Below are 26,441 nucleotides of genomic sequence, written 5' to 3' on the forward strand. Positions count from 1 at the left end.
CACATATGTGCACCGTGTACCGGAGAGATGCACTCGCAGGTCCTACATGACGTGTCATAGTCATGTGACCAGTCTGTAGCCAATGAGATAATAGCCACGTGACTGGTCACATGGCTATTTTGACGTCACGATAGGTCCTGCTTCTCTGCTGGCAGTGCAGGTCACCGGGAGGATTCAGCGATCATCGGATGGAATAGCGGCAGGAGACAGAGTGCAGAAGGGATCGCGAGGACCGGTAAGTGTTATGGCAATGTTTATTAACTGTTTGTGTACATTTATAATGCATTTTTATGTGTTTGTGATTGCCTCCCATTATAGCCTATTGGTTCTAGTTCGGTTCGTCGAACGTTCGACGAGCCGAACTCGAGCCAGACCCCCCGTTCGGCGAACCGCCTCGAGCCGAACCGGGACCGGTTCGCTCATCTCTACTCCTAATAAAACAGAATAATCACCTGAAATGTGGAGCATATGAGCAAGCCTCTCCCTGCACCAGCATACAACCCGATACGGGGAAGCAACCTGTCCAGAGGAGTGCAGGATGGCAGAGCATCAAGGCAAAATGCTCTGCGCAAAGCAACAGGTAAATACCGGTGAACACCGGCTCTGCAGGAGAGCATAACAGAATGTCAAAGCACAAAAGATGCACCACAAATCAGAACAGTGACATATATAAGTGAAAAATAATGAATACAAAAGAGGTGTGTCCCCAAAATAGTATCTGAAGTGAACAGGCAAAGTAGCCAAATTAAAGAAAATTTTTGTTAATTTTTTTTTTATATATATAAAAAAGTTAGTACATTTGCGCAGTGGAGAACATTAATGAATCTTTTACACAATTTTTCACTTTACACCCACAGATTTATTTGTATTTTATTGGGATTTTATTTGACATAGCAACGCTTTGCAAAGTGTAAAGGCAATGATACATGTTTTTTAAATCTTTAAAAAATATAAATCTGCAAGTTGAGATGTGCATTTGTATTCAGCCCCTGAGGATCACCTAACTTGCAGTTACTGCTGGAAGTCTATTGGGGAATGTCTCTACCAACTTTCCGCCTGTGGGAAAACGTTTCTCGGGACCAGGACAAAGTATGGCAGAATTAAAAGTCTTAATTCTGAAGGTATTTTAAGGGTGACAGAGAGAGAAAGATCTGGGCATTCAAACTGATAAGGATGTTCAATTCTTCAACAAAAGGACTCAATCTAACATCTGGATTTATGACCAACTCCATGGACACACGTCACACCTCTACTGGAGGGACTCCAGATCACTAAGACATCACTTTCACCACATCTCCATGTGTAATAAAAACCTTAATTTGATTTCCTTTGCTTATCTTTAGGAGACATCACCCCATCTTTCCCATGCACAAATGTCGTGTTGTAACATCTCTTAAATATTGTGCGTTTGTCTAATTAATTCATTTGTAAATCAGCCTCATGAAGGAGCCTTGATGCTTAGAAAACTTGCAAATATAATTTTTCAAGGTAGTCAATAAAGATGCCACTCCTAGAATACATTTGTCATTTTTGGATTTTTGGTTAAATTGATCTTTCTATCTATTTATCTATCTATCTATCTATCTATCTATCTTCGGTGAGCCAATGGTTATCCCTGCACATGTCTGCTGATTTAAACAGCAGTCATGGCCCGCCAACAGGTGCGGGTGGATGGCAAAAAATAAGCCATCAATGAGCTCCATATTCCAAAAAATGAGAACGCTACGGGTATCAGAAAATGGTGTTTTTTGGACAAATTTTTGAATTTTTTTTAACCCCTTAGATAAAAGTAAACCTATACATGTTTGGTGTCTACAAACCCGTACCGACCTTTGGCATCATACTGATATGTTGGTTTTACCATATAGTGAACATGGTGAATAAAATATACCCAAAACCATAATGCGCTTGCACTTTATTTGGAATTTTACTGCACTTGGAAATTTTTGTCTCGTTATCCAGTGCACTAAAAAAGTAATGATTTCATTCAAAAGTACAACTCACCTCGCAAAAAATAAAGCCTCATAAGGCAAGATTGACAGAAAAAGGAAAATGTTAGGCTCTCGGAAGAAGGGGAGCAAAAACCAAAAATTAAAAATGATAAATGGCCCGGGGGTGAAGGATTTAAATTTACAAAAACCCTGTGAAATCCCTTGAAATATGAATTGTGTACCTCCAGGATTATTTTTTTTAAATGCTTATAAAATACCTCACGAAAATATTACAAATGGACAAACAGACATCAGGAAACCATCTGACTCCTCATGATTTCTCTTTTCTGTGAAATGAAGTTGTCTTCAACAAATATTGACAGCGCGTGATAATCAGGAGAACTAATCATCCACTAACAGTAATGTTTAGTAACATACAAACTTCATTTCTTGTTTAAACCCCATGTAAATGTACTTTGCTGGGAGCATGTTCTTAGCTCACATTGAATTCTGCGTCAATTTGATATTTATTTGACCCAGTAAGGAAAACCAAAAAGCAGTAGCCAAACAAAAAAAAATAAAACCCAATGTACAAAAAAAGTATAAAGAACCCAAAAAACAAATGTGCAGAGTCTATAAAATCATGATAAAAGTTATGTAGACTTTACTAAATGTTAATTAAAAGATATACACTAGAGACCAAAATTAGAGAACAACACACAATTTCCTAAATGTTTTGGTCATTGTGTCGTCCTATATGATTATATCCTGTCATGAGGAAACTCGCAGGATTTTAAGCTTATTTCATAAATTAAATTTATTGTAAAACACATAATAAAAATGTAAATGAGATAAATGAAAAAGAATACAGATCAAAATTAGAGAATACTTTCAGATCCCTGCAAGTTATTGGTGTTAATCTGGCACCTAGTGCTAATTTCCTTAACTATCTGACAAACTCTATGTAACTGGCTGCCTAACTTTCCAGTTTGCACTGACTGTGCTAAAATGGTGTGCCATTACAAAGTGACTGAAACCCTTCAGCAGCAGGTTGTCCAGATGATGGCTAAAGGGGTGACCCTATCAGGCATAGCAAGAATAGTCGGTCATTCCAAGTCTGTGATTTTAACAATATTTCATCTTTACATTACAAACTCTTTCAAGTCCCACAAGAAAGTCGGTCACCTTCACAACACAAGTGTAAGGGGTACTTTACATGCTGCAACATCGCTGCCAATATATCCTCGGGGTCACGTCGTTAGTGATGCACATCCGGCGCCGGTAGTGACATCGCAGCATGTAATACAAATGAGCAACGATCAACGAGTACAAAAATGTGCAAAATCGTTGCTCGTTGACATGTCATTCATTTCCATAATATCGGTGCTGCTGCAGGTACGATGTTGTTTATCGTTCCTGCGGCAGGACACATCGCTATGTGTGACGCCGCTGGAACAACAAACATCACCTTACCTCCGTCCACCGGAAAAGAAGGAAAGAAGGAGGTGGGCGTCATGTTCCGCCTGCTCATTTCCTCCCCTCCTTTTCTATTGGGCGGCAGTTCAGTGACGCTACTGTGACATCGCTTTGATGCTGAACGAACCGCCCCCTTAGAAAGGAGGCGGTTCGCCAGTCACAGTGACGTTGCAGAGCAGGTATGTGCATTTGACGCTGCCGTTGGGATAATGTTCGCTACGGCAGCGATCACCACATATCGGCCATGCGACGGGGGCAGGTGCTATCGCGCTCGACATCGCTAGCAATTGCTAGCGATGTCGCAGCATGTAAAGCCTGCCTCAGAGTGTAAAACAGGACAGGATAGTGCAGAAAATCTGAATGGGTAATCGTTTCAACACTGTACCTGGAATTGCTCGGCAGTTTAGCACTAAACAGGGTAAGGATCTGTCTCATCATACAGTGTCACAACGTTTAAAAGCATTTGCACTGAAAGCCGACTCTTCAGTGACCAAACCTATCATTAGCAGAAAGAGTCACAAGGCTAAACTTACCTTTGGTGAACAGCATGTTGGGTGGACAGAGGAAAAGTGTCCACAGTTCATTTTAGTGATGAAGGCAAGTTTAATTTATTTGGGTCTGATGGGAAACATTATGTTCATCGACAAACTGTGAAAAGACTGAACCCAAAAGTGTGTTAAGAAGTCGGTAAAGGCAGTGGAGGGAGGGTCATGGTTTGGGGAATGTTTTCTGCAGCAGGAGTTGGACCTCTCATACAGCTACATGGTAAAGTGAATGCAAGTGTGGATCAGAACCTTCTTCACAACACATGGTTCCTTACTTGCATTCATCACTCAATCAGCCAGCAATTTTCATTCAGTACAATGCCCCCTGTCACACAGCAACATGCGGAAAGCAGTTCCTTGAACCAATGAAATGGCCACAACTCGGAGTCCTGATCTAAACCCAATTAAAAACCTCTGGAAAATCCTTGGTGACAAATTTATGGCCAAGAAACCCACAACAGTCAAAGAACTGTGGAAGAGACTAGAAGAAGAGTGGACCAAAATTCCACCAGAGCAGTGTGAGAGACTAGTGATGTCCTGTGGCCGCAGATGTCCTGAAGTCATTCACAGCGACGGCCGGTGCACGTCCTACTGATCAGTGACTGTTACCTGCAGAAAATGTAGTTATAATCTTTCTTTGTGCTACAGTCATTACTGTTCTCTAATTATGATCATCACATTTTGGGCAAAATAAAGGGTTTGTGGTGATAAACTTTGGATTTTTTGTAAAACACTGTTCTTTTAGCATTGTGCACCCCTTACAAATAACCTGCAAATGTTCATCAATGTAGATTACATTATTTCTGAAAAAAAACTAGTGATCTGACATTGTTCTATAATTTTGATCTCCAATGTATATAAACGTGTATAATATCAAAACCAATATGGAAGGCTAAATGCATATAATATCACAGTATTAACACAAAAAAAATGCAAGCTAAAAATCCAAAAATAAAGTAATCTTCATTAACCAAAAATAATAAAAAATAATCTAAAAAGAATGGACCAACCCAAGACACAGACCTAGACAAACCTTTGGTTCCGAAACGCGCATTGGATGCATTGGGATATCGCACTATTACCTTGCTCTGGGCCCTGTATGCTGGTAATCTGTTTACTATTCTTTGAATAGATGACGCAATGTTTATGTATATACGGAGGGCCAGCGATACTGTGGGCTTGTGGGGTGTGTCAGCAGCGGGCACCATTGATCTGCGGGTTGCTTTAAATCACCTGCAGTTGACACGATAGACTTCAAGAAAATGGCCACGGAGGCCAATCTGCGCATGTGCCACCTCCACAACCATTTTCTTGAAGTCCATCGTGTTCACGGCGATTTAATGGAGCCTGCAGTCCATTGGAAGTTCAATGGTGCTCGCCAATGTGACACCCCATGAGCCTGCAGTGTCACCGACCCTCCGCACACTGACCCTCTTGAGCCACAACACCCCCTCCTCTGAGCCATCCAGCAGATCAATGGCGCCTGAAGCAGTGACACCCCACAAGCCTGCAGTATTGCAGACCCTCCGCATACTGACCCTGTTGAGCCGCAACACCCCCGCTTCCGAGCCTGCAGCATCAGCAACCTTCCTGAGCCACGACACTCCCTCCTCCGATCTCGCAGCATTGCCTACCCTGCCTCCTGTGACCTTCCTGACCCGCTCCACCACTGCCACTCCCACTGGTGAGCTAATATAAGAGGAACTAGATTATCCAACTCACAAAGATTTTGGACATCAGTGCAGATGCTTTCCTCCTTATCAGTCTGGAAATCTTTGGAGTGGACCTGCGATGCCCATGGGATGCCCATGGGATAGAATGTGTGAACAACTCTTGAGAGTCGCCCATGACTCGCCTTTGTGACGTGGGCACAAACAAGTGTAATTTGGGGTGGCATCTCTGAGAAATGAACTGTGTGTGGCAGAGGCCATTTGTTGCAGTGCTTGAAATCCACTCCAGCACCTGCTGTTTATCAGCCTCATGGCAAAGTTGAAGCAATATGCGGCTGTGACTAACCTAGTGGAGTAGGCTGTCTAGTAATAGAAGTTATTCTTATTTCTCTTGGGATAGGATGAGCCAGTGTTTGCTCACTAGACCTTTGACTAACAGAACGTCCCACACTTACACCTCCAACACCCCACCTATTCCCCCTTTCACGGCAACCTTGTTGTAATCTACCACTCATGGTTGATGTACCCTTCCCCTTTCAAAAAGATGTTTCACAAACCTACGCCCACACCTGTCAGACACCTGGCACAAAAGATAAATTATTTATTTCCTGTCTGAGTTGGAAATATTGTGAAGGCACTAAAAAGGACCACTACCTAAAATGTGTTTCATTGCATAATTTGGAGTAGACGCGGAACAGTGACAAGAAGACCTTTTTAGCTTGCTTAATAGCAAATTTTCAGCAGGCACTAATAACAATACCTATAAATATGTTTGTAGAAAGAGGTTTTTTGCCCAGCTCACCTGTGTGATGGAAGCCAGTAATCCTGGGCTGTGCACGGAGAAGAGGTTTGGAGAGCCAGTCCATGTGCATTGAAATTGGTTGAAGGATTTCACCAGCACAAAACTCCAGGCATTTTGTTTTTTAAAATAAAACTTCCTTTATTTTCTTATCATTAAAAAGTCCATGCTATGGTGGTCAAGCCCATGTCAGAGAGGACGCGTTTCGAACATCCAGTTCTTATTCAGTCTCTCTCTCTCTATAAATATGTTTCACTGCAGAATTTTTGAGTATGCAATTAAAATTGCCAAGAACAAACTTTTTAGCTAGTTGCCTAGAAAATTTACAGCAGTCCAGGCCCCGCTAACTAACGATACCCATAAATGTGTTTCCCGGGGAATTTTGAGCAGGCAATTAAAATTGCCAAGGACAACTTAAGTTGCCTAAAAAATTTACGGCAGGCCATGCACTGCTAAGTAGAAATACCTATAAATTTTGTTTGCATAATTATGAGCAGGCAATTAAAATTGGCAAGAACACCTTTTTAGATACTTCCCTAGCAACTTTATAGGCCAGCCACTGCTAACTAGCTATACATATAAATGTGTTTGCATATTTTTAAGCAGACACTTAAAATTGGCAAGAACCACTTTTTACATACTTCCCTACCAACTTTTTAGGCCAGGCATTACTAACTAGCAATACCTATAAATGTATTTGCATAATTTTGAGCAGGCAATTAAAATTGGCAAGAACCAGTTTTTATATACTTCCCTAGCAATGTTTTAGGCCAGGCACTGCTAACTAGCAATAATGTTTGCATAATTTTGAGCAGTCAGTAATACGTAGCAATACTTATTTAGATGCTTCATTGGAAACTTTACACTACAAGTACCAATCCCTATTTCTATCATGATATGTGCCAATTTATGGCACATACGCATCTTTCCCTACACTGCACGTCCCTATTCTATAGCTGTCGCTGTCCAATGTATCTCAACTACCTAGCATTAAATACCTAGCTAAGCTAATTGTCTAGCAGCACCAGTAGAAGCACCGGCGGCAGCACCTTCCCTAATGTTTCACATTCACAAAATGGCGCCGATTCAACATTTCCGCAATTTATAGGCAGACTGTTACGGTTGCTGCGAGCACTGGAGACTATGTCCAGATTTCTTGCTACTGCACATGTGCGAGCGCTGGAGACTAAGTCCAGATTTCTTGCTACTGCACATGTGCGAGCGCTGGAGACTAAGTCCTATATTGGAGCCATTGCACATGTGCGGGTGACATCATCGCTGACACGAGGTCACATGTCTCTGACACCTTCTATGCCGATTGGTCGCTGGTCATGTGCTTGTGATGCCTTGCTCGGTGATAGGCCAGCATGACGTCACTCCTGTCGTTCTGGCAGCGGATTGGCTCTGGTGTCCTCCATCTTGGATGAGGCACAGAGTCAATATAAGACCCTGACACATGCCGCATGGCGCTCAGTCCTCTTGGTTCATGCATAAGAGTAGATGCTCTGTGCGCGTTCCTCTAGGCATTCCTCTGTCTATGCTAGGTGAGTGCTACCGGCAGGGTAGCGTTCTTATACCTTACAGCTTTGGCTGCTGTCCGTATCCTTACCTCTTAGGGGAGCGGACATAGGCAGGTGTCTGAGGCACATGGTCTGGCTGGGCCTTGTGGTTCGACTCGTAGGTGGACGTTGCCGCTAGGGTAACGTTCCTTATACTGCGTCTGGCAGTTGTTCGTATCCTCGCACACTAGGGGAGCGAACAGAGGTAGGAGCTTTGTGCGGCTTACGCTGCTGTTCGTCTCTTTTGCACCACTAGAAGAGCGGACCTAGGCAGGTGCCATATCTAGTGGTTCGTGTCCTCGCACACTAGTGGAGCGAACGCAGGTAGGAGCTTTGTGCGGCTTACGCTGCTGTTCGTCTCTTTTGCACCACTAGAAGAGCGGACCTAGGTAGGTGCCATTTCGCACACATTGCCTTTGTCTCTGTGGTTATTAACAGAGATCATTCCACACACCCTCCAAGTAAGGGACGAATTGCTTTACTTACTTATTATATCCTTCTGTGAGTTAACAGAGGTATTGCACTCTGCCATAGTCTGCAGCAGAGTCTTTGCACGGTGGACCCTGACTGTCTGATACTCCTTTAGATTATTATCAGACAGCCCCCCGTCACATTAGGACTGAGCCAAGGGTCTGGCAGTTATGGCAGAATATCAGCAGTTACACCGTTACATACAAGTACTTGAGTCACGGCTCAAGAGTATAGAGGATAAACCTCAGACCATGGTGACATCTGCACATGATCCTCGACTTGCTCTGCCAAACAGATATTCTGGCGATGCCAGATCATGTCGTGGTTTCATTAGTCAGTGTCAGATACACCTAGAGGTCAACTCTTCTCGCTTCTCTACGGAGAGGTCCAGAGTAGGCTTTATCATCTCCTTACTTCAGGACAAAGCCTTAGAATGGGCGACTCCCTTATGGGAGCGCTCTGATGTGGTTACTCTGAGACATCAAGACTTTCTTGATGCTCTTAAGGCAGTATTCATGGGTCCGCAGGTTACCCATGATGCGGCCCTGAGACTGTTAGATCTATCTCAGGGTTCGGTATCCACTAGTTCTTATGCCATTGCTTTTAGAACTCTGGTGGCAGAACTAGATTGGCCAGAGAAGGTGTTGATTCCTATCTTCTGGAGAGGGTTGGCAGGCTATGTCAAGGATGCTCTTGCTACTCGTGAGGTCCCTGCTTCTCTGGAGGACTTGATCACAGTAGCAACGAGGATCGATGTACGCCATAAGGAACATAGACTCGAGGTCTCTTCCTCACGCCCTAAGCATCGGGCTATTCCAGTTGTTGAGGGTCCGCTACCATCTTCCTCAGCATCTGAAACATCTCCCACTCCTATGGAGTTAGGTCATACGTCTTCCAGACTACGCAAGTCTGGTCCTCCTATATGTTAAGTATGTCGTCAGGCTGGGCACTATGCCAACAAGTGTCCTAGTCGTCAGGGAAACTCCCTGGCCTAGTAACCATTAGAGGGGGGTTACTAGAGACGTCTTCTGCACCCTCTAAGTGTTGTATCCCAGGTCAGCTCTCGTTATCTGAGAATACATGGCCTATTATGGCTTTTGTGGATTCCGGAGCTGACGGGACTTTTGTGTCCTCAGGATTTGTAAAGGGACACAATATTCCCTCTATCATGTTAGAGGCGCCTATTCTTGTCCGTGTTGTTAATGGAACTATGTTGTCTGACTCCATTACATTGAGGACAGTTCCATTGCGCCTTTCCCTGTCTCAGGGTCACATAGAGGAGATTTCTTTTCTTGTTTTGCCTGAGGGTATAGACGATGTCCTTCTGGGTCTCCCATGGCTTCGGACTCATGCTCCTCACATTGACTGGGAGTCTGACAGCATTATAAGTTGGGGTTCGAAATGTCAGTCCCGATGTCTTCCCTTACCACCTAAGATCATTGCGGTTGCATCTACTGATCTCTCTCCCATACCTACACCCTATCTGGATTTTGCTGACGTGTTCTCCAAACAGGGTGCTGAGGTTCTTCCACCCCATAGGCCGTATGACTGTGCCATAGACCTTATCCCAGGTTCGATTCCACCTAAAGGCAGGGTTTACCCCCTGTCGATACCTGAGTCAGAGGCCATGTCGACCTATATAAGAGAGAGTTTAGAGAAGGGGTTAATTCGTAAGTCTGTCTCTCCCGCGGGAGCTGGGTTTTTCTTTGTTCGGAAGAAAGAGGGTGATTTGCGTCCCTGCATAGATTACAGGGGTCTCAACACAATCACAATAAAGAACAAATACCCATTACCTTTAATTTCGGAGCTCTTTGACAGACTGAGAGGAGCTCAAGTTTTTACGAAGTTGGATCTGCGGGGTGCGTATAACTTGGTACGAATTCGAAAGGGTGACGAATGGAAGACCGCTTTTAACACCCGAGACGGTCACTATGAATACCTCGTCATGCCTTTTGGGTTATGTAATGCACCCGCAGTATTTCAGGACTTCGTAAACGATGTGTTCAGGGATTTACTCTTATCCTCAGTAGTGGTGTATCTGGACGACATCCTGATTTTTTCTCCTGATCTGGAGACTCATCGTCAGGATGTCGTTCGTGTCCTTTCCCGTTTAAGGGAGCACTCATTGTTTGCTAAACTCGAGAAATGTGTATTCGAGCAGTCCTCATTGCCTTTTTTGGGCTACATTATCTCACAAGAGGGCCTGGCTATGGATCCTGCGAAGCTCTCTGCTGTCCTGCAATGGTCCGAACCTCATTCCTTGAAGGCGGTGCAACGCTTCTTAGGATTCATAAATTATTACAGGCAGTTCATACCCCATTTTTCTACTTTGGTGGCCCCTTTGGTGGCCTTGACTAAGAAAGGTGCTAATCCCAAAGCCTGGTCTACTGAGACATCTCAGGCTTTTGAGGCAGTAAAAAGACACTTTTCAACTGCTCCCGTTCTTCAAAGACCCGATGAGAGTAAGCCCTTCCTCTTAGAGGTTGATGCCTCTTCAGTGGGTGCTGGTGCGGTCTTGTATCAAAAGAACGGTGCAGGTAGAAAAAGGCCGTGTTTCTTCTTTGCGAAAACCTTTTCACCGGCAGAGAGAAACTATACCATTGGGGATAGGGAACTGCTCGCCTTGAGATTAGCCTTGGAGGAGTGGCGTCACTTGCTGGAAGGAGCGAAACATCCTTTCCAGGTCTATACAGGCCATAAGAATCTGACGTACTTACAAACCGCTCAGCGTCTGAATCCTCACCAAGCCCGCTGGTCCTTGTCTTTCTCCCGCTTTCACTTCTCCATCAACTATCTGTCTGGGAGTAAGAATAACAAGGCAGACGCCCTGTCTCGCTCTATGCTTTCTACCCAGGAAGAGATTGACGAACCTCGTCTTATCCTTCCCTCCAGGGTTTTTCATACGCTCTCCCCTGTGACGTTAGACCAAATCCCACCGGGCAAGACCTTTGTTCCGCCTGATCGACAGAATGATATACTGTCATGGGCCCACACCTCAAAGGTGGGTGGGCATTTTGGTATTAGGCGGACACGAGAGTTACTGGAGAGGTGGTATTGGTGGCCACACTTAGCCAGCCACGTCAAGAGATATGTCGGTTCCTGCTACTCGTGTGCTCGCAACCGTCCATTACGGCAGAGACCGGCTGGGCTCTTGCATCCTTTACCAGTGCCAGATAGACCATGGGAGGTGGTAGGCATGGACTTTGTGGGTGATCTTTCATGTTCACAGGGACATAGATTTGTGTGGGTCATTACGGACCATTTCTCCCGGATGGTTCATCTCGTACCATTATCGAGAATCCCATCTTCCAGGGTACTAGCCAATCTATTCCTCAAGCATGTCTTTAGGCTTCACGGGATGCCAGATTGTATCATTTGTGATAGAGGCCCTCAATTTACTTCCCGTTTCTGGCGAGATCTTTGTAGCCTTCTGCAAATTGAGTTGAATCTCTCTTCGGCATACCATCCGGAGACCAATGGTTTGGTTGAGCGTACCAATCAATCTATGATTATATACCTTCGACACTTTGTTGCTGAGAACCACGATAACTGGTCCTCCCTCCTACCCTGGGCAGAATTTGCCCTTAACAATTCGCTGGCTGAGGCCACTGGGCAGACACCGTTCGTACTCAATAATGGGCAACACCCTAGGGTACCAGTACCGTTTCCCGCTGCTGCACCTCCTCCTCTTGTGGCCGACTGGGCAACTAATGCCAGAGAGGTTTGGGATCGGACTCAAGAGTCGATCCAAGCAGCTAAGGACCGTATGAAGACGGTGTCCGATCGGTTTCGTCGCCCGGCTCCTGTCTTTTCTCCAGGGGACTTTGTGTGGCTCTCTGCAAAACACGTGAGACTTAGAGTGAGCTCTGTCAAATTTGCTCCTCGCTTCCTGGGTCCTTATGAGGTTCTTAGACAGGTAAATCCTGTAGTCTACCAATTGAAGTTACCCGTCCATCTTAGGATTCATGACAAATTCCATGTCTCACTGCTAAAGCCGGCTATTTTACCTCACGCTCGTGAAGTGCACTCTCCTGCCTCTGATTCCTCTCGCTCTAGCTATGAGGTACGAGCCATAGTTGGTTCTAAGATGGTTAGAGGGCGCAGGTTCTTCTTGATAGATTGGGAGGGTTATGGCCCGGAACATCGCTCTTGGGAGCCTGAGGAGGCTGTCCATGCTCCCGACTTAGTTGCCGATTACCTGCATCGCCGGGAGGGGGGCCCTTGAGGGGGAGGTACTGTTACGGTTGCTGCGAGCACTGGAGACTATGTCCAGATTTCTTGCTACTGCACATGTGCGAGCGCTGGAGATTAAGTCCAGATTTCTTGCTACTGCACATGTGCGAGCGCTGGAGACTAAGTCCAGATTTCTTGCTACTGCACATGTGCGAGCGCCGGAGACTAAGTCCTATATTGGAGCCATTGCACATGTGCGGGTGACATCATCGCTGACACGAGGTCACATGTCTCTGACACCTTCTATGCCGATTGGTCGCTGGTCATGTGCTTGTGATGCCTTGCTCGGTGATAGGCCAGCATGACGTCACTCCTGTCGTTCTGGCAGCGGATTGGCTCTGGTGTCCTCCATCTTGGATGAGGCACAGAGTCTATATAAGACCCTGACACATGCCGCATGGCGCTCAGTCCTCTTGGTTCATGCATAAGAGTAGACGCTCTGTGCGCGTTCCTCTAGGCATTCCTCTGTCTATGCTAGGTGAGCGCTACCGGCAGGGTAGCATTCTTATACCTTACAGCTTCGGCTGCTGTCCGTATCCTTACCTCTTAGGGGAGCGGACATAGGCAGGTGTCTGAGGCACATGGTCTGGCTGGGCCTTGTGGTTCGACTCGTAGGTGGACGTTGCCGCTAGGGTAACGTTCCTTATACTGCGTCTGGCAGTTGTTCGTATCGTCACACACTAGGGGAGCGAACAGAGGTAGGAGCTTTGTGCGGCTTACGCTGCTGTTCGTCTCTTTTGCACCACTAGAAGAGCGGACCTAGGCAGGTGCCATATCTAGTGGTTCGTGTCCTCGCACACTAGTGGAGCGAACGCAGGTAGGAGCTTTGTGCGGCTTACGCTGCTGTTCGTCTCTTTTGCACCACTAGAAGAGCGGACCTAGGTAGGTGCCATTTCGCACACATTGCCTTTGTCTCTGTGGTTATTAACAGAGATCATTCCACACACCCTCCAAGTAAGGGAGGAATTGCTTTACTTACTTATTATATCCTTCTGTGAGTTAACAGAGGTATTGCACTCTGCCATAGTCTGCAGCAGAGTCTTTGCACGGTGGACCCTGACTGTCTGATACTCCTTTAGATTATTATCAGACAGCCCCCCGTAACACAGACAGACATGTGACTTAGGCAGCCAATCACAGAAGCCCTTGTGTCTGAACCTTGTGTATGTTTGCTTTGTCATGATTGGCTGCAGGAACATTTGCAAGTAAAGTTAAGAAGAAAAATGTCGCCGAGAGTCAAAAAGTCTTCTTCCGAGTCCTCAGCCCCTCCATTGATTTTAGAGAGAACTCCGGAACACTGTACACCCCCACAAGAAACAATACAGGTTGAATATTCTAGTTTTTTTATTGATCAAAAAAAAAAATCTTGATTCAGATGGTACATGTATTTGTCCAAATAAGTCGACGTTAAATCCTTTGGGCCTTCGTCAGACTGGACTATTATCTAAACATAAATGACATAAAGACCAATAAAGTTTACATAATTGTGGTGATACAATTCATATATACATAACATTACATACATATGTGTAATTTTTTTTTTTTTATTATAGAAGATCAATAGAGGTCCAAGAGAAACCCATCATTAACATATATGAAAAAATAAAAATGAAATCGGTGCATCAAACAAAATTGGTTAGATAATATACTGTATGCAGTAAACCTAAGAACTAATCATGATCTATGAGATTAGTGAAACTGTCGTGGTGGCTATTCAACAAGAAGAGAAGAGAGGGACAAGAAGAGCAAGAGGAAACAGAGGAAAAAAAATATCCGTTTGATATCTCTTCTTCCTCTGTTTCCTCTTGCTCTTCTTGTAGATAATAGTGTTCCTTGGATAATAGTCCAGTCTGACGAAGGCCCAAAGGCAAAAAAGGACTACTTGTTTGGACAAATACATGTACCATCTGTATCAAGATTTTTTTGATCAATAAAAAAACTAGAATACGCAACCTGTATTATTTCTTGTGTGGGTGTACAGTGTGCCGGAGTTCTCTCTCCAATTTTAATATGTTTTTCTCCTGAGCACCTGCGATTCAGTGACGCAGAGCCATATCTTTAGACTCCTTCATTGATTTTACACATCTCTCCATTCATCAGCCAGCACCACAATCCTATACAAAAGCAGAAAATGTTATTACAAAAGCATTTTTGGAAATGAGGACAGTGTTTGGGGGAAAACTGATAAAACAGATGCTGACTTTTGGAGAAAGTGCTCGAACAAACGTTCTAAGGCTTGTACTGAATTTGAAATTGGTGAACCTTTATGGTACAGGTTCGCTCATCTCAATTGACCACACAAGATCACGTGATCATTTTCTTACTGATGCAATTGTCTGTAATGTATAGAATGGAGGAGGACATTTAAGGTGATTTTTACGAAATGATTTGTAAATAATTCAAATTTTCTGAGTTCAGAGAATTCCTAAAATTTCAACATGAATTTGATTTGCTTTAAAATGAGTTGCTTATCTCTATTATTATAACGAAAAAAGACCAATTCTAACAATTTCAGAATCGAGTAAAGAACTGAGGTGCTTATATTGCAGTAACCTCAACACTGAAGTAGACAAACACAAAGTATTCTGTTTTCATCTTATATTTATTTGATAAAAAAATGAATAAAAAAAAAATATTGTCCATTATTTCGACCTATGCAAAGGCCTTTTTCAAGAACATTTGTAACGTATGTGGAAGCCGGCCTAGTCAGTGGACAAGGAATGGCGGTACTGAATGGCTCACAACTTCTATTCCATGTGCACTGATTAGTTCGACTTTCACACATGTCTTTTAAAAAGCACTTTTCATAGGTTGAAATGTTCAGTGATATATATTTCCCTAAAGCCACATTCAGTATTTGATCACTATTTTCTATCAGTATCTGTAAGTCAAAATCAGGTGAAAAATGCATGTTTCTATTATACTTTTCCTTGGATTGTTCCACTCCTGATTTTGGCTACAAAGACTAATGTAAAATACTATGCCAAAAACAGTATTCAAATGAGGCAATCATTAGGAGAAATAATACAAATTTTATTGAATATATTAAAAATACAGAAAACACACAGACAATTATAAAATAAGATAAGATCTCTTGGTGTGTTGTGGGGCATGGACATCGAATAGAAAAATGAAACATTCCAATTTATCAATATATCAATGTATATCAATGGAATTTAGAAGAATGTAATAGAATACCATTAATACATGGATACAAAAAAATCCAATAAACATATCCCTGTTATATCACATATCTGGCATGGGATCATAGAATGAGTACAGGGTGGGCCATAAGTATGGATACACCCTGATAAAATGAAAGTGGTTGCTGATATTACCTTACCGTTTGTGGCATATTAGTACATGGGAGGGGCAAAACATTTGAGGTCGGGTGACGCCCATGGTGGCCATCTGAAAGGCCGCCATTTTGAATTCAACTTTACTTTTTTCAATGGGAAGGGGGTCATGTGACACATCAAACACAGAGAATCGCACAAGAAAAACAATTTCGTGTTCATTTTTAATGTAGCTTTATTCATTATTGAGTTACTGACACGTTTGTGACATGGAGCAACGACAATAACCCACTAATCAATGTGCTCAAAGTGCTGCCCATTGTGTTGAATTGTCAATGCGATTCTCTTGTCCCACTCTTGACACACCAAGAGCAATACCGCAGAAGAGATTCTACCACAGGCCTCCAGTATCCATTGTTTCAGGTGCCCCACATCCTGGATTCTGGATCTGCGGTATTGCTCTCTTTTTCAATGCTTTCCAAATGGTGGCTTTGCAGATAGCCGCCATGGGTGTCACTGGCCTCAAATGTTTTGCCTCTCCCATGTACTAATATGCCACAAACGGTTATGGCCCACCCTGTGTACATAGCATTCAAGAGGTAATAACAAACAATTGGACACAACAATACAGAGTCCATGGACATTCACTGGGATTTGAACCCACAACTGCTCGAATCCCAAGCGAGAAGCCTACCACTTGACCAAAGAGGCAAGTAGCTTTTTAATATATTCAATAAAATTTTGATTATTTATCCTAATGATTACTTAATTTGAATACTGTTTTTGGGCTATGTATGTTTTGGAGTATTCGGAGGCCACATCAACTGGTTTTCAACTGGTGTTGTGTCCTTCTATTGAGAGGTTATCTAATGTAAAATACTAACCAAATACTGAACATGTGAATGTCGCCTAATGTGGATCGAATAAATATATTTCAGCAGGATTGATTGTGATCATCTACATCATTGCTTAGATCACTATGATACTGTATATTATCTAGTTGTAATAATAGTTTATTCCACATGGCATTAGAATTTTTCTACAATCCCTGATTCATGGCTGATCATATTCACTTTTTTGTGAAGCCATGGCAGACTGAAACATAAACATTTACTTTATATAGATAAAATCTACAGAAATTATCATTTGATCACCATATAAGTAATGGCATGATCCTATGACTCTAATTGAAGGTGTTAACTCATGATCTGATAATTAATTCTTATATCTTGGTAAATGGATTCCTGCTGAGTATATTAAGACCTTAAACAATAATGCAGAAAGACTCAACTTGTCTGTGATACAAGACTAAACGATGGATTCCTGCAACTATAAGCTCTACCACGTTGATGGCTTTGATTCCCGGCAAAGTCTGGAGACTTACTTTTCAGATAAAGAAGGCATGGTTTTTCATGAAGATTCGTTAATATTTCCCATTGAAAATCTTACAAAAACTTTCACAAAAGGTATGTATCTTAGTCTTTCTCTATTTCTTTTGGTTAGAATTGTAAATAATTAGGTATAACTGGGGCAAGTGACCAGAAAAGATAAATTCCACTGCCTTCTATGTATTGTTTTCATTTTTTGCTTCCCTTCTTCCGAGCACCATAACGTTTTTATTTTTACATCAATCTTGTCATGTGAGAACTTGTTTTTTTGTGGCACGAGTTGTGCTTTTAAATGTAACCATGAGTTTTACTTTAGTGTACTGTAAAATGGCAAAAAATTCCAAGTATGGAAAAATTGCAAAAAAAAGTGTGATTGCACAATTGTTTTGGCGGTATTTTATTCACCGGGTTCACTATATGGTAAAACTGATGTGTCGGTGTGATGCCTCAGGTTGGTATGAGTTCATAGATACCAAGATACCAAACATGTATAGGTTTACTTTTATCTAAGGGGGTAAAAAAAATTTCAGAAGTTTATCCGAAAAAAGTGGTAAACTTTTTGCGCCATTTTCTGAGCATATTGATCTAATTTTTTGGAATCTGGGGCTCAGTGATGGCTTATTTTTTACGTCTTGTGCTGATGCTTTTAATGATATAATATATGCGTAAAATTTGCGTCCACCAAAAAATATTAATTTTGTCATTTAAAATATTTTGCTGCTATGCTGTTTTTATCAGATTATTAGATTTTATATTTTGCTAGATCGAGCATTTCTGAAAATGGCGATACCAAATATGTTTATATTTATTATTTTTTAACCCTTTAATTTTCAATGGGGGGAATGAGGAGTTAGTTGAACTTTTAGGTTATATAATTTTTTTTTTTTATATATATTAATCTTTTTTTTACTTTATTAGTCTATAAGACTATAAGGATCAGAAGTTTGATTGGTGATTCATTTCTGTTGATCAGAACTGCACAGATATGATCAGCGGAAATGCTGCTCTCCTATTACAGCCACTGTTATAAATATAGACAAAAAGACTGACTGCACTCACCAAACTGATGTGTGAACAGATGCATAACTGAACATGACATAAAATGCAAAAAAAGACAGTTTGCACTCTGATAATGCTAAAGTATGGAAACCATGAATGTGTGAACATGGACCTGATTTACTGCTAAGGAAAATCTAAGAAAAATCAGATATTTAGCATATATAAATGGCCATTATTATATCTGCCCAGTTGCCACGTCACGGCATATCTCATAACTGGCTACCTACACTATGCTGAAGCCTCTCTCTGGGTTAAAAACCTCCTTTGTATGGGCAAGTAGGAACCTGCTATATAGGATAAGATTACCTATGGCAAGTGGGGGAGGGGTGCACGGTCAGAAGGTATGACCCACTTAATATAGACAAAAAGACTGACTGCACTCACCAAACTGATGTGTGAACAGATGCATAACTGAACATGACATAAAATACAAAAAAGGACAGCTTGCACTCGGATAATGCTAAAGTATGGAAACCATGAATGTGTGAAATGGACCTGCATTACTGCTAAGGAAAAGCTAAGAAAAATCAGATATTTAGCATATATAAATGGCCATTTTTATATCTGCCCAGTTGCCACGTCACGGCATATCTCATAACTGGGTACCTACACTATGCTGTACCCAGTTATGAGATATGCCGTGACGTGGCAACTGGGCAGATATAAAAATGGCCATTTATATATGCTAAATATCTGATTTTTCTTAGATTTTTCTTAGCAGTAATGCAGGTCTATGTTCACACATTCATGGTTTCCATACTTTAGCATTATCACAGCCACTGTTCTGTCGGTTGTAACAGAAACTACGTCATGATAGTGATTGGAGTCATCACACAATCCAGTGCTACCTTGGTAACCATCAGCTCCCTGTGATCACATTACTGGGCCTTCGATGGCGTGGGTGGATTGCGGATCCACCTTCACTTGTTAGCCGCACATGTCTGCTGTTCAAATCACTAGACATGTGCAGGGATCGCCACCAGCAATCCTTGGATCCTTTCCATAATACAATTGTTATATTGCATCTGTCTGTCTAAAGCCTGCTTTACACATTGCAATTTCGCATACGATATCGTATGCGATTTGCAATGCCCCCATCGTATGTGTGGCACGTTCATTTTGTTGAACGTGCCGCACAAACGAATAACCCCGTCACACGTACTTACCCGTCCATACGACCTCGATGTGGGTAGCGAACGTCCACTTCCTGGAGTGGGAGGGACGTTAGGCGTCACATCAACGTCACGGAGCAGCCGGCCATTAGAAGCGGAGGGGTGGAGATGAGTGGGACGTAAACATCCCGCCCACCTCTTTCCTTCCACATTGCCGGCTGGAGCCGCGGGAGGCAGGTAAGATGTGTTCAATGTTCCCGGGGTGTCATACACTGCGATGTGTGCTGCCTCGGGAACATTGAGCAACCTGATGTGCAATTCATCAGGATTCAATGACGTGTATGCGATGAACGTTTTAACGTTCAATCGCAATCGCATGAACCTGTTACACACTACAATGTACCTTACGATGCCGGATGTGCGTCACTTACGACGTGACCCCGCCGGTACATCGTAAGATATATTGTAGCGTGTAAAGCGGGCTTTAGATTATCAGCCTTTCATACATGACTACCTTAAGACAATTGTTACTAATCCAACTTCCTATATTGTCCATTTCCACCCCAATGGATCACATTGGAAAGATTACATTAGAATTTTCTTTCCAGTGTTAAGAGATCTCATTTTTAATGGAAAATGTGTATTTAGACAATGGGGAATCCTGTTTCTGGTTTGTGTGAACTATAGAATATAAATTTTAATATTTAGATTTTTTTTTCTGCAGGTCATATTAAAGGAGACGTCTTGATTGACCTCAGTTTTGGTTCCATGGTTCACCATTTGTTTGCAGCCTGTGATTTTTTCAAAAACATTATAGTGCTGAAGTTCAGTGACAGATGCATCATGGAGCTGAAGAGATGGGTGGACGAACGTACAGGAGCGTTTGATTGGCAGCATGCTGCAAAACTTCATGTGGACATTAAAGAAAGCAGGTGAGGTATTTGGCCAAAAATTAGGAGAATCCCAATATCATTGTTATTTTTGCTTCTGAACTAGAAAAAAAAATGGAAATTTGGAAAATTGTAGCACAGTATATTTGATATTTACCATATGTTACTTTGGTAGAAAAAAAAATCAAAACCCAGTAGAAAAGTCTACTTTTATCCACCCAGATTAAAATTCTAAATTGTGGTTGTGTTTAATAATGATTAATATTGAAAGAACACAGTACGGTACATTGTGTTTAGTCTTTAGATTAGAGATATCCCGCATTTTTCAGATTATAAGACACACTTTTCCTCCCAAATATTTGGGAGGAAAATGAGGGGTGCATCTTATAATGCAAATGTAGCTTACCGGGACCTGGAGAATGGATGCTGTGCTGGCGGCTGCGATAGGGCTGTGGTGGGGGCTGCGGAAAGGGCTGTGGTGGGGGCTATGATGGTGGCTGTGCTGGCGGATGCACTGGGGCTATCTTGAGCAGGGCGGTGCGGTGGCTATCCCAGGTGCTCTGTCAGTGGTGTAGGCTTCAAATAATGGCACCTGGATCTTGCGCGGACACAGTTGGAACTCTTGGCTCAAGATCTCATCTGCCCATGTGCCGCCTCCGGTCCATTGATCTCCCAGCAGTGGACTTAAGGAAAATGGCACCCAGAGGTGGCGCATGAGAAAATGAGGTCTTGGATTGTCATTGAGCTGAGAGCTCAATCTGTGCACTAGCTGACTCTGGACACCATTTCTTTGAAGCCTGCACCTCCGACAGAGCATCTGTGACACCCGCCACATCGCCTTGCTCCACACAGCTAGCACAGCACCTGTAGTAAGCACAGCCCCCAACACAGCACCTGCAGCATTACACCAATCCAGCACCGCCCGTGCTGCCTGTGACTCCGCTTCACCACCGCTTTATATTCACCACCAGTTCATATTGCCCTGAAAAGGGCAAAACAAACACATTTGTCTTAATTGTGGCCTGTGACTGTTTTCCTGGTCATACATTGAGAGCATCACCCTGTAGACATGTGACAAACTCTCCGGAAAAACAAGTGCAGAGATCCAAGCTGTAGGCCAACAGCAAAGTGTGCAAAAAATACGAAAATGGATCAGCACTTCCATAAAAAATGAATAAACTTTGTTAGAGGTTAAAACATCCGAAAGGCTGTGATCACGTTCTAGAGACCCCCCCGCAATAGGTGAACATCAGTGAAGTAGCGAAGTTATATTTACTTTATTATTAACCTGTATTTTTTTAATTATAAGATGCACTTTTCCTCCCAAAAAATTGGGAGGAATATGAGGGCTGTATCTTCTAATCTGAACCTAGCTTACTGGTGGGTGGTAGAGAATAATAATAATAATAATAAGACAGGAGGCAGGGGAAATGCTACAAACTGTTGACTGTGCACTGCAGAAGGAAAGGCAGGGGCTATCCTGAAAATGTCTGCGGTGCAGGCTTCAAATAATGGCACCTGGAGTCAGCGCATGCGCAGACTGAGCTCTCTGCTCAAGATCTTAACTGCAGACAGGCTGCCTCCGGTCTGTTTGCTATCTCAGCATCCAACTTAAAGAAAATGGTGCCTGGAAGTGGCGCGTGTGCAGATGAGATCTTGGTTCGTCATTGAACTGGTAGCTCAATCTGTGCATGTGGCAACTCCAACCACCATATCTTTGAAGACCGCACCACTGACAGTTTCTGTATGTTCTTGCTAGTGCCTGCAGCAAGCATCTGGGACACCCACTACACCGCCCGCATCATTGCTTTTCTTCACCACTGCCCCTGCCTCCTATGACCTGGCTCCACCACCATCGCTGCCCCCCGACTTACACCAGGCAAGGCAGTGTCTTGCGTTGACTGGCAACTGGGAGACACAGCGTCCCATGTCTCCCAGGCTGTGAGACACACCAGGAGGCCCGATGTCCCACGTCCTTACATGACACACCACTTCCACACACTGCACCATCAAAAACATCTGTGTGACCAAGTGCGCAATAGCCTTTCACCCACAACAGGTGGCAGACTGTGGGGGAATTCTGATGATTGCAACCACGGCGGGTATTCCTAACATTTCCCCCTGTATTGAAAGTCCACTTTTTTTCCGGAAGCCCTAATGTCACTCTATACAATAATGAGCGTTAGACAAAAATTTCACCATTTTTCTCCTTTTTCTTTTTTTTTTAAAGTGAACAAACACATGAAAGAGAAAATAAAGTGAGATCGGCTCTTCAACATGTTGTGAAATTTAACCCTGAAGAAGAAAATATGATGGATCCGATCGTCTTACCACCAGCCGATTGTATCGTCACTTTTTGCATGATAGAGTTTATTAGCAAAGATAAAGATGATTTTATAAGATATCTCAAAAAGTTCTCAAGGTTGTTGAATCCTGGAGGACACATTATTTTTCTTGGGAGTTTAGAAGGGACGCATGCAACAGTTGGTAAAGACAAAATTCGCTTTCTGAATTATGATGAGGATTTTGCCAGGAAAGCTCTGGTTGATGCAGGTTTCGTAATTGATAATTGTGAGGTTAAGAAGAGAACACTTGTGAGTGACCTTACTGACTATAAGGCCATGATATTCATTGCTGCTCACAAGGATACGGTGTAAGTTAAAAAAAAAAGTAGTACAGTGTACATCTCAAGAGTTATATGTAAATGTTACAATAAAATCTAATATTTACAACAGAAATTATACTTTTTTCAGTTAGATGATGAGAACAATGTTGATTTCTACAATTTATGTTGAGTAGTACTAGTATATAGTAATATAAATCTATTTTCAGTGTAAAATTCACATATGTTTGACTTTCAGAATATCTGGAAAAACATATTGAAATTCAAACAATTTCAGAATTTTTTTTTATTTACCAGAATTTCCTTTTACATTTTCTCTTTTGTCACATTTGTATCATTAAAATTTTTCTGACATTTGGGATGTTGTATTGTGAGCCTGTCTAAAAAAAATAGAAAAAATGCTTGCTACATTTTGAGAAAAATTTTCCTTACCCAGGAAAGAAACCTAAAAATTTTTGAAAGGAAGAAATGTATTAAATGTAGTAAAAAATAAAATTTCACTGAAGACTTTCCAGTCTTATCTGTCTAAAGAGTTTTTTTAAAAGAAAAAAAAGATAAAATACCAAAACGTTGTGAAACCTCTTGAAATACGAAATGTCTTCTGCAAGGATTATTATTCTAAAATGTTTATAAAATGTGTCAAGTAGAAAACATTAAAAATGGATGAAGAGACATCATATATTCATCCGATTTCTTATGATTTCTTCATCAATAGAATGAACAATGTTTCTTGTTTATTAAAGTAATCATCAACAAATACTGACAGTACATGATGATCAGGAGAACCGATCATCCACTAATAGTAAAGTATATCCTAAGGCAAGAAGCAAATTTCATCTAGTTGTTTAAAGTGCACCAGTCAACAGGATTTTCCAATATAACCTAAAGCCAGTGCTATACTGACACTATCAGGCTGATTCTATACATACAGTGCTATACTGGCACTATCAGGCTGATTCTATACATACCTTTAGTGGTAAGCTCGGATGTACTGTATAGGTTTTGAAATAAAAGCAAGTAAAGTTTGTAAAATGAGCAGCTTTTTGAAGGACAGAAGCTGCTGATCAACTGATAGCTGGGGTGGGTATTTACAGTGATTCTCGCCCCCCTGCTTGTCTGTCCTCCTTCCTTGTTATTTATGCTAATTCTATTATACAATTGTTTTACTAAGTGACTAGAAGGACCTGTGCTGATGTTATACCCATGTGACCAGAAGGGGAGGGGCCTCAGACAACATAGCTGATACCAGGAAGCAATATTATTTTTCAATTGGCTGAGGTCCCGCACTTTCTGATCATATGGGTATGACATCAGCACAGGTCCTTCTGGCCACTTAGTAAAAAAATGCTATAATATAATTAGCATAAATAACAAGGATTAGGACAGGCAGTGGGGTGGGGATCACTATCAAAACCCACCACAGCTATCAGCTGATCGACAGCTGCTGCCATTCAAAAAGCTATACATTTTACAAACTTTACTTGCTCGTGTTCCAAAACCTATACATCCTAGCTGACCACTACAGGTATATATAGAATAAGCTTGATAGTGCCAGTATATCACTGGCTTTTAGTTATATAGGAAAATTCTAAGCCAAAAGCCAGATCTTGTGCACATGTGACCAGGACTGTGGTCACATGGTTCTTCTATGTGATTATTTAAAGGCCATGTTTCTAATAAGTGCCATGATCCTCTGCCTCCGCTGTTGAATCTGTAATATTTCCTATATGTGAAAAGGTACGTTAAGTCTCCTCTCTTCTCCGTGGCCTCCTGCCTTTGTTACCACCGATTGAAGTAAGTGTTACCACTGCATTTTTTGGCAATTTGCCCTTTGTCTGTCTCATGGTTGACATTTATGCCCTTGTTTACATGCAGGAAATTGTTCTTTAAGTCTTTAAAGAAGTTGTCCAGTTACCAAAACTGATTTTTTTTTTTCTGATAAATCTTGCTAATATGTGCCCCTCAACACATCTATTATGTTTTTTCAGCAAAATTACCTTTCATTGTGCACTAGCAGCACACGGTCATTGCTGGCTCCAGCTCTGATGGGGTTAATCTCTCCTCTGACTTCCTGTGTTCAGTTCCTACAAGTCCCAGAATTCTTTGTGGCTCTAGGGCGGTGTCTAGCTTATCTAACACACCCATTGTGTCTATTACACCCACTCTGCTCCCACCCAAACCCTCCTCCCTGCCTCTTCCCAGTGGATGTGCACTCAGAGAAATCACAAAGACAGCAGCAGCTCTACACAGCCAGGGGAAGAAAGTGTGTGTGAGCGTATATACAGTGTATGTGTATATACAGTGTGTGTGCGTATATACAGTGTGTGTGCGTATATATACAGTGTGTGCGTATATATACAGTGTGTGAGTGTGTATGTGTGTGTGTGTGTATGTCATACTCACCTGTCTGCAGGGTCCGGGTGCCATGCTTGCTTCCAGCCCCTATCTCAGTACCGCGCAGTCTCCCCAGGGCACGCACGAAGCTTGCAGGACCTGGCGGTGGATCACCTGATGCAGTCACCTGACGCATCAGCTGATCGTAATTCTCGCGGTGTCGCCCGGCCGGCTATCAGCTGATCCTGCCGTCAGGGGACTTCATCAGCTGATTACCGGCAGCTGCTGCAGGGATCGGACAGGATCAGACTCTCATCCGATCGCTGCAGGAGCTGCCGGTAATCAGCACATAAGTGAGTATTTATTTCTTTTTTTTTTTGCACCGATGCATCAGCTGATTGTATAATCGGCTTTTATACAATCAGCTGATGTGTGATGGGATTCAGGCACTTGATCCTGACACATCATCTGATCGCTTTGCCTTCCAGCAAACCGATCAGATGATATTGGATCCGGATTGGACGGCGCGGGACCCTAACCCAGGATTACTGCGGAGGGGGGTTTATTTCAATAAAGATGGAGTCACTAATTGTGTTGTGTTTTATTTCTAATAAAAATATTTTTCTGTGTGTTGTGTTTTTTTTTTTTTTATCATTACTAGAAATTCATGGTGGCCATGTCTAATATTGGCGTGACACCATGAATTTCGGGCTTAGGGCTAGCTGATAATATACAGCTAGCCCTAACTCCATTATTACCCGGCTAGCCACCCGGCTTCAGGGCAGCTGGAAGAGTTGGATACAGCGCCAGAAGATGGCGCTTCTATGAAAGCGCCATTTTCTGGGGTGGCTGCGGACTGCAATTCGCAGTGGGGGTGCCCAGAAAGCTTGGGCACCCTTCACTGTGGATTCCAATCCCCAGCTGCCTAGTTGTACCCGGCTGGACACCAAAATTAGGCAAAGCTCACGTCATTTTTTTTTTAAATTATTTCATGAAATTCATGAAATAATTAAAAATTAAAAGGGGCTTCTCTATATATTTGGTTCCCAGCCGGG

General features: G+C 42.5%; 1 protein-coding gene across 1 annotated transcript; it reads left to right on the forward strand.

The window, feature by feature from the left end:
* The first annotated feature begins 17,295 nt into the window (after window positions 1–17,295).
* On the forward strand, window positions 17,296–23,086 carry LOC142255905 (indolethylamine N-methyltransferase-like). Its single transcript, XM_075327352.1, has 3 exons — window positions 17,296–17,446; window positions 20,264–20,471; window positions 22,660–23,086. The coding sequence occupies exons 1-3, from the start codon at window positions 17,296–17,298 to the stop codon at window positions 23,084–23,086; spliced, it is 786 nt and encodes a 261-aa protein (XP_075183467.1).
* The last annotated feature ends 3,355 nt before the right edge of the window (window positions 23,087–26,441 follow it).

This window comes from Anomaloglossus baeobatrachus, chromosome 11 (genome assembly GCF_048569485.1).
Source record: "Anomaloglossus baeobatrachus isolate aAnoBae1 chromosome 11, aAnoBae1.hap1, whole genome shotgun sequence".
NCBI lineage: Eukaryota > Metazoa > Chordata > Amphibia > Anura > Aromobatidae > Anomaloglossus > Anomaloglossus baeobatrachus.

What these genes read in the sequence shown, in the direction of transcription:
- LOC142255905 (XM_075327352.1), top strand. Translation starts at nt 17,296, where the DNA reads ATGGATTCCTGCAACTATAAGCTCTACCACGTTGATGGCTTTGATTCC. An exon ending in TACAAAAACTTTCACAAAAG is followed by an intron (nt 17,447 to 20,263) that starts GTATGTATCTTA and finishes TTTTTTCTGCAG; the next exon opens with GTCATATTAAAGGAGACGTC. An exon ending in GTGGACATTAAAGAAAGCAG is followed by an intron (nt 20,472 to 22,659) that starts GTGAGGTATTTG and finishes TTTTTTTTAAAG; the next exon opens with TGAACAAACACATGAAAGAG.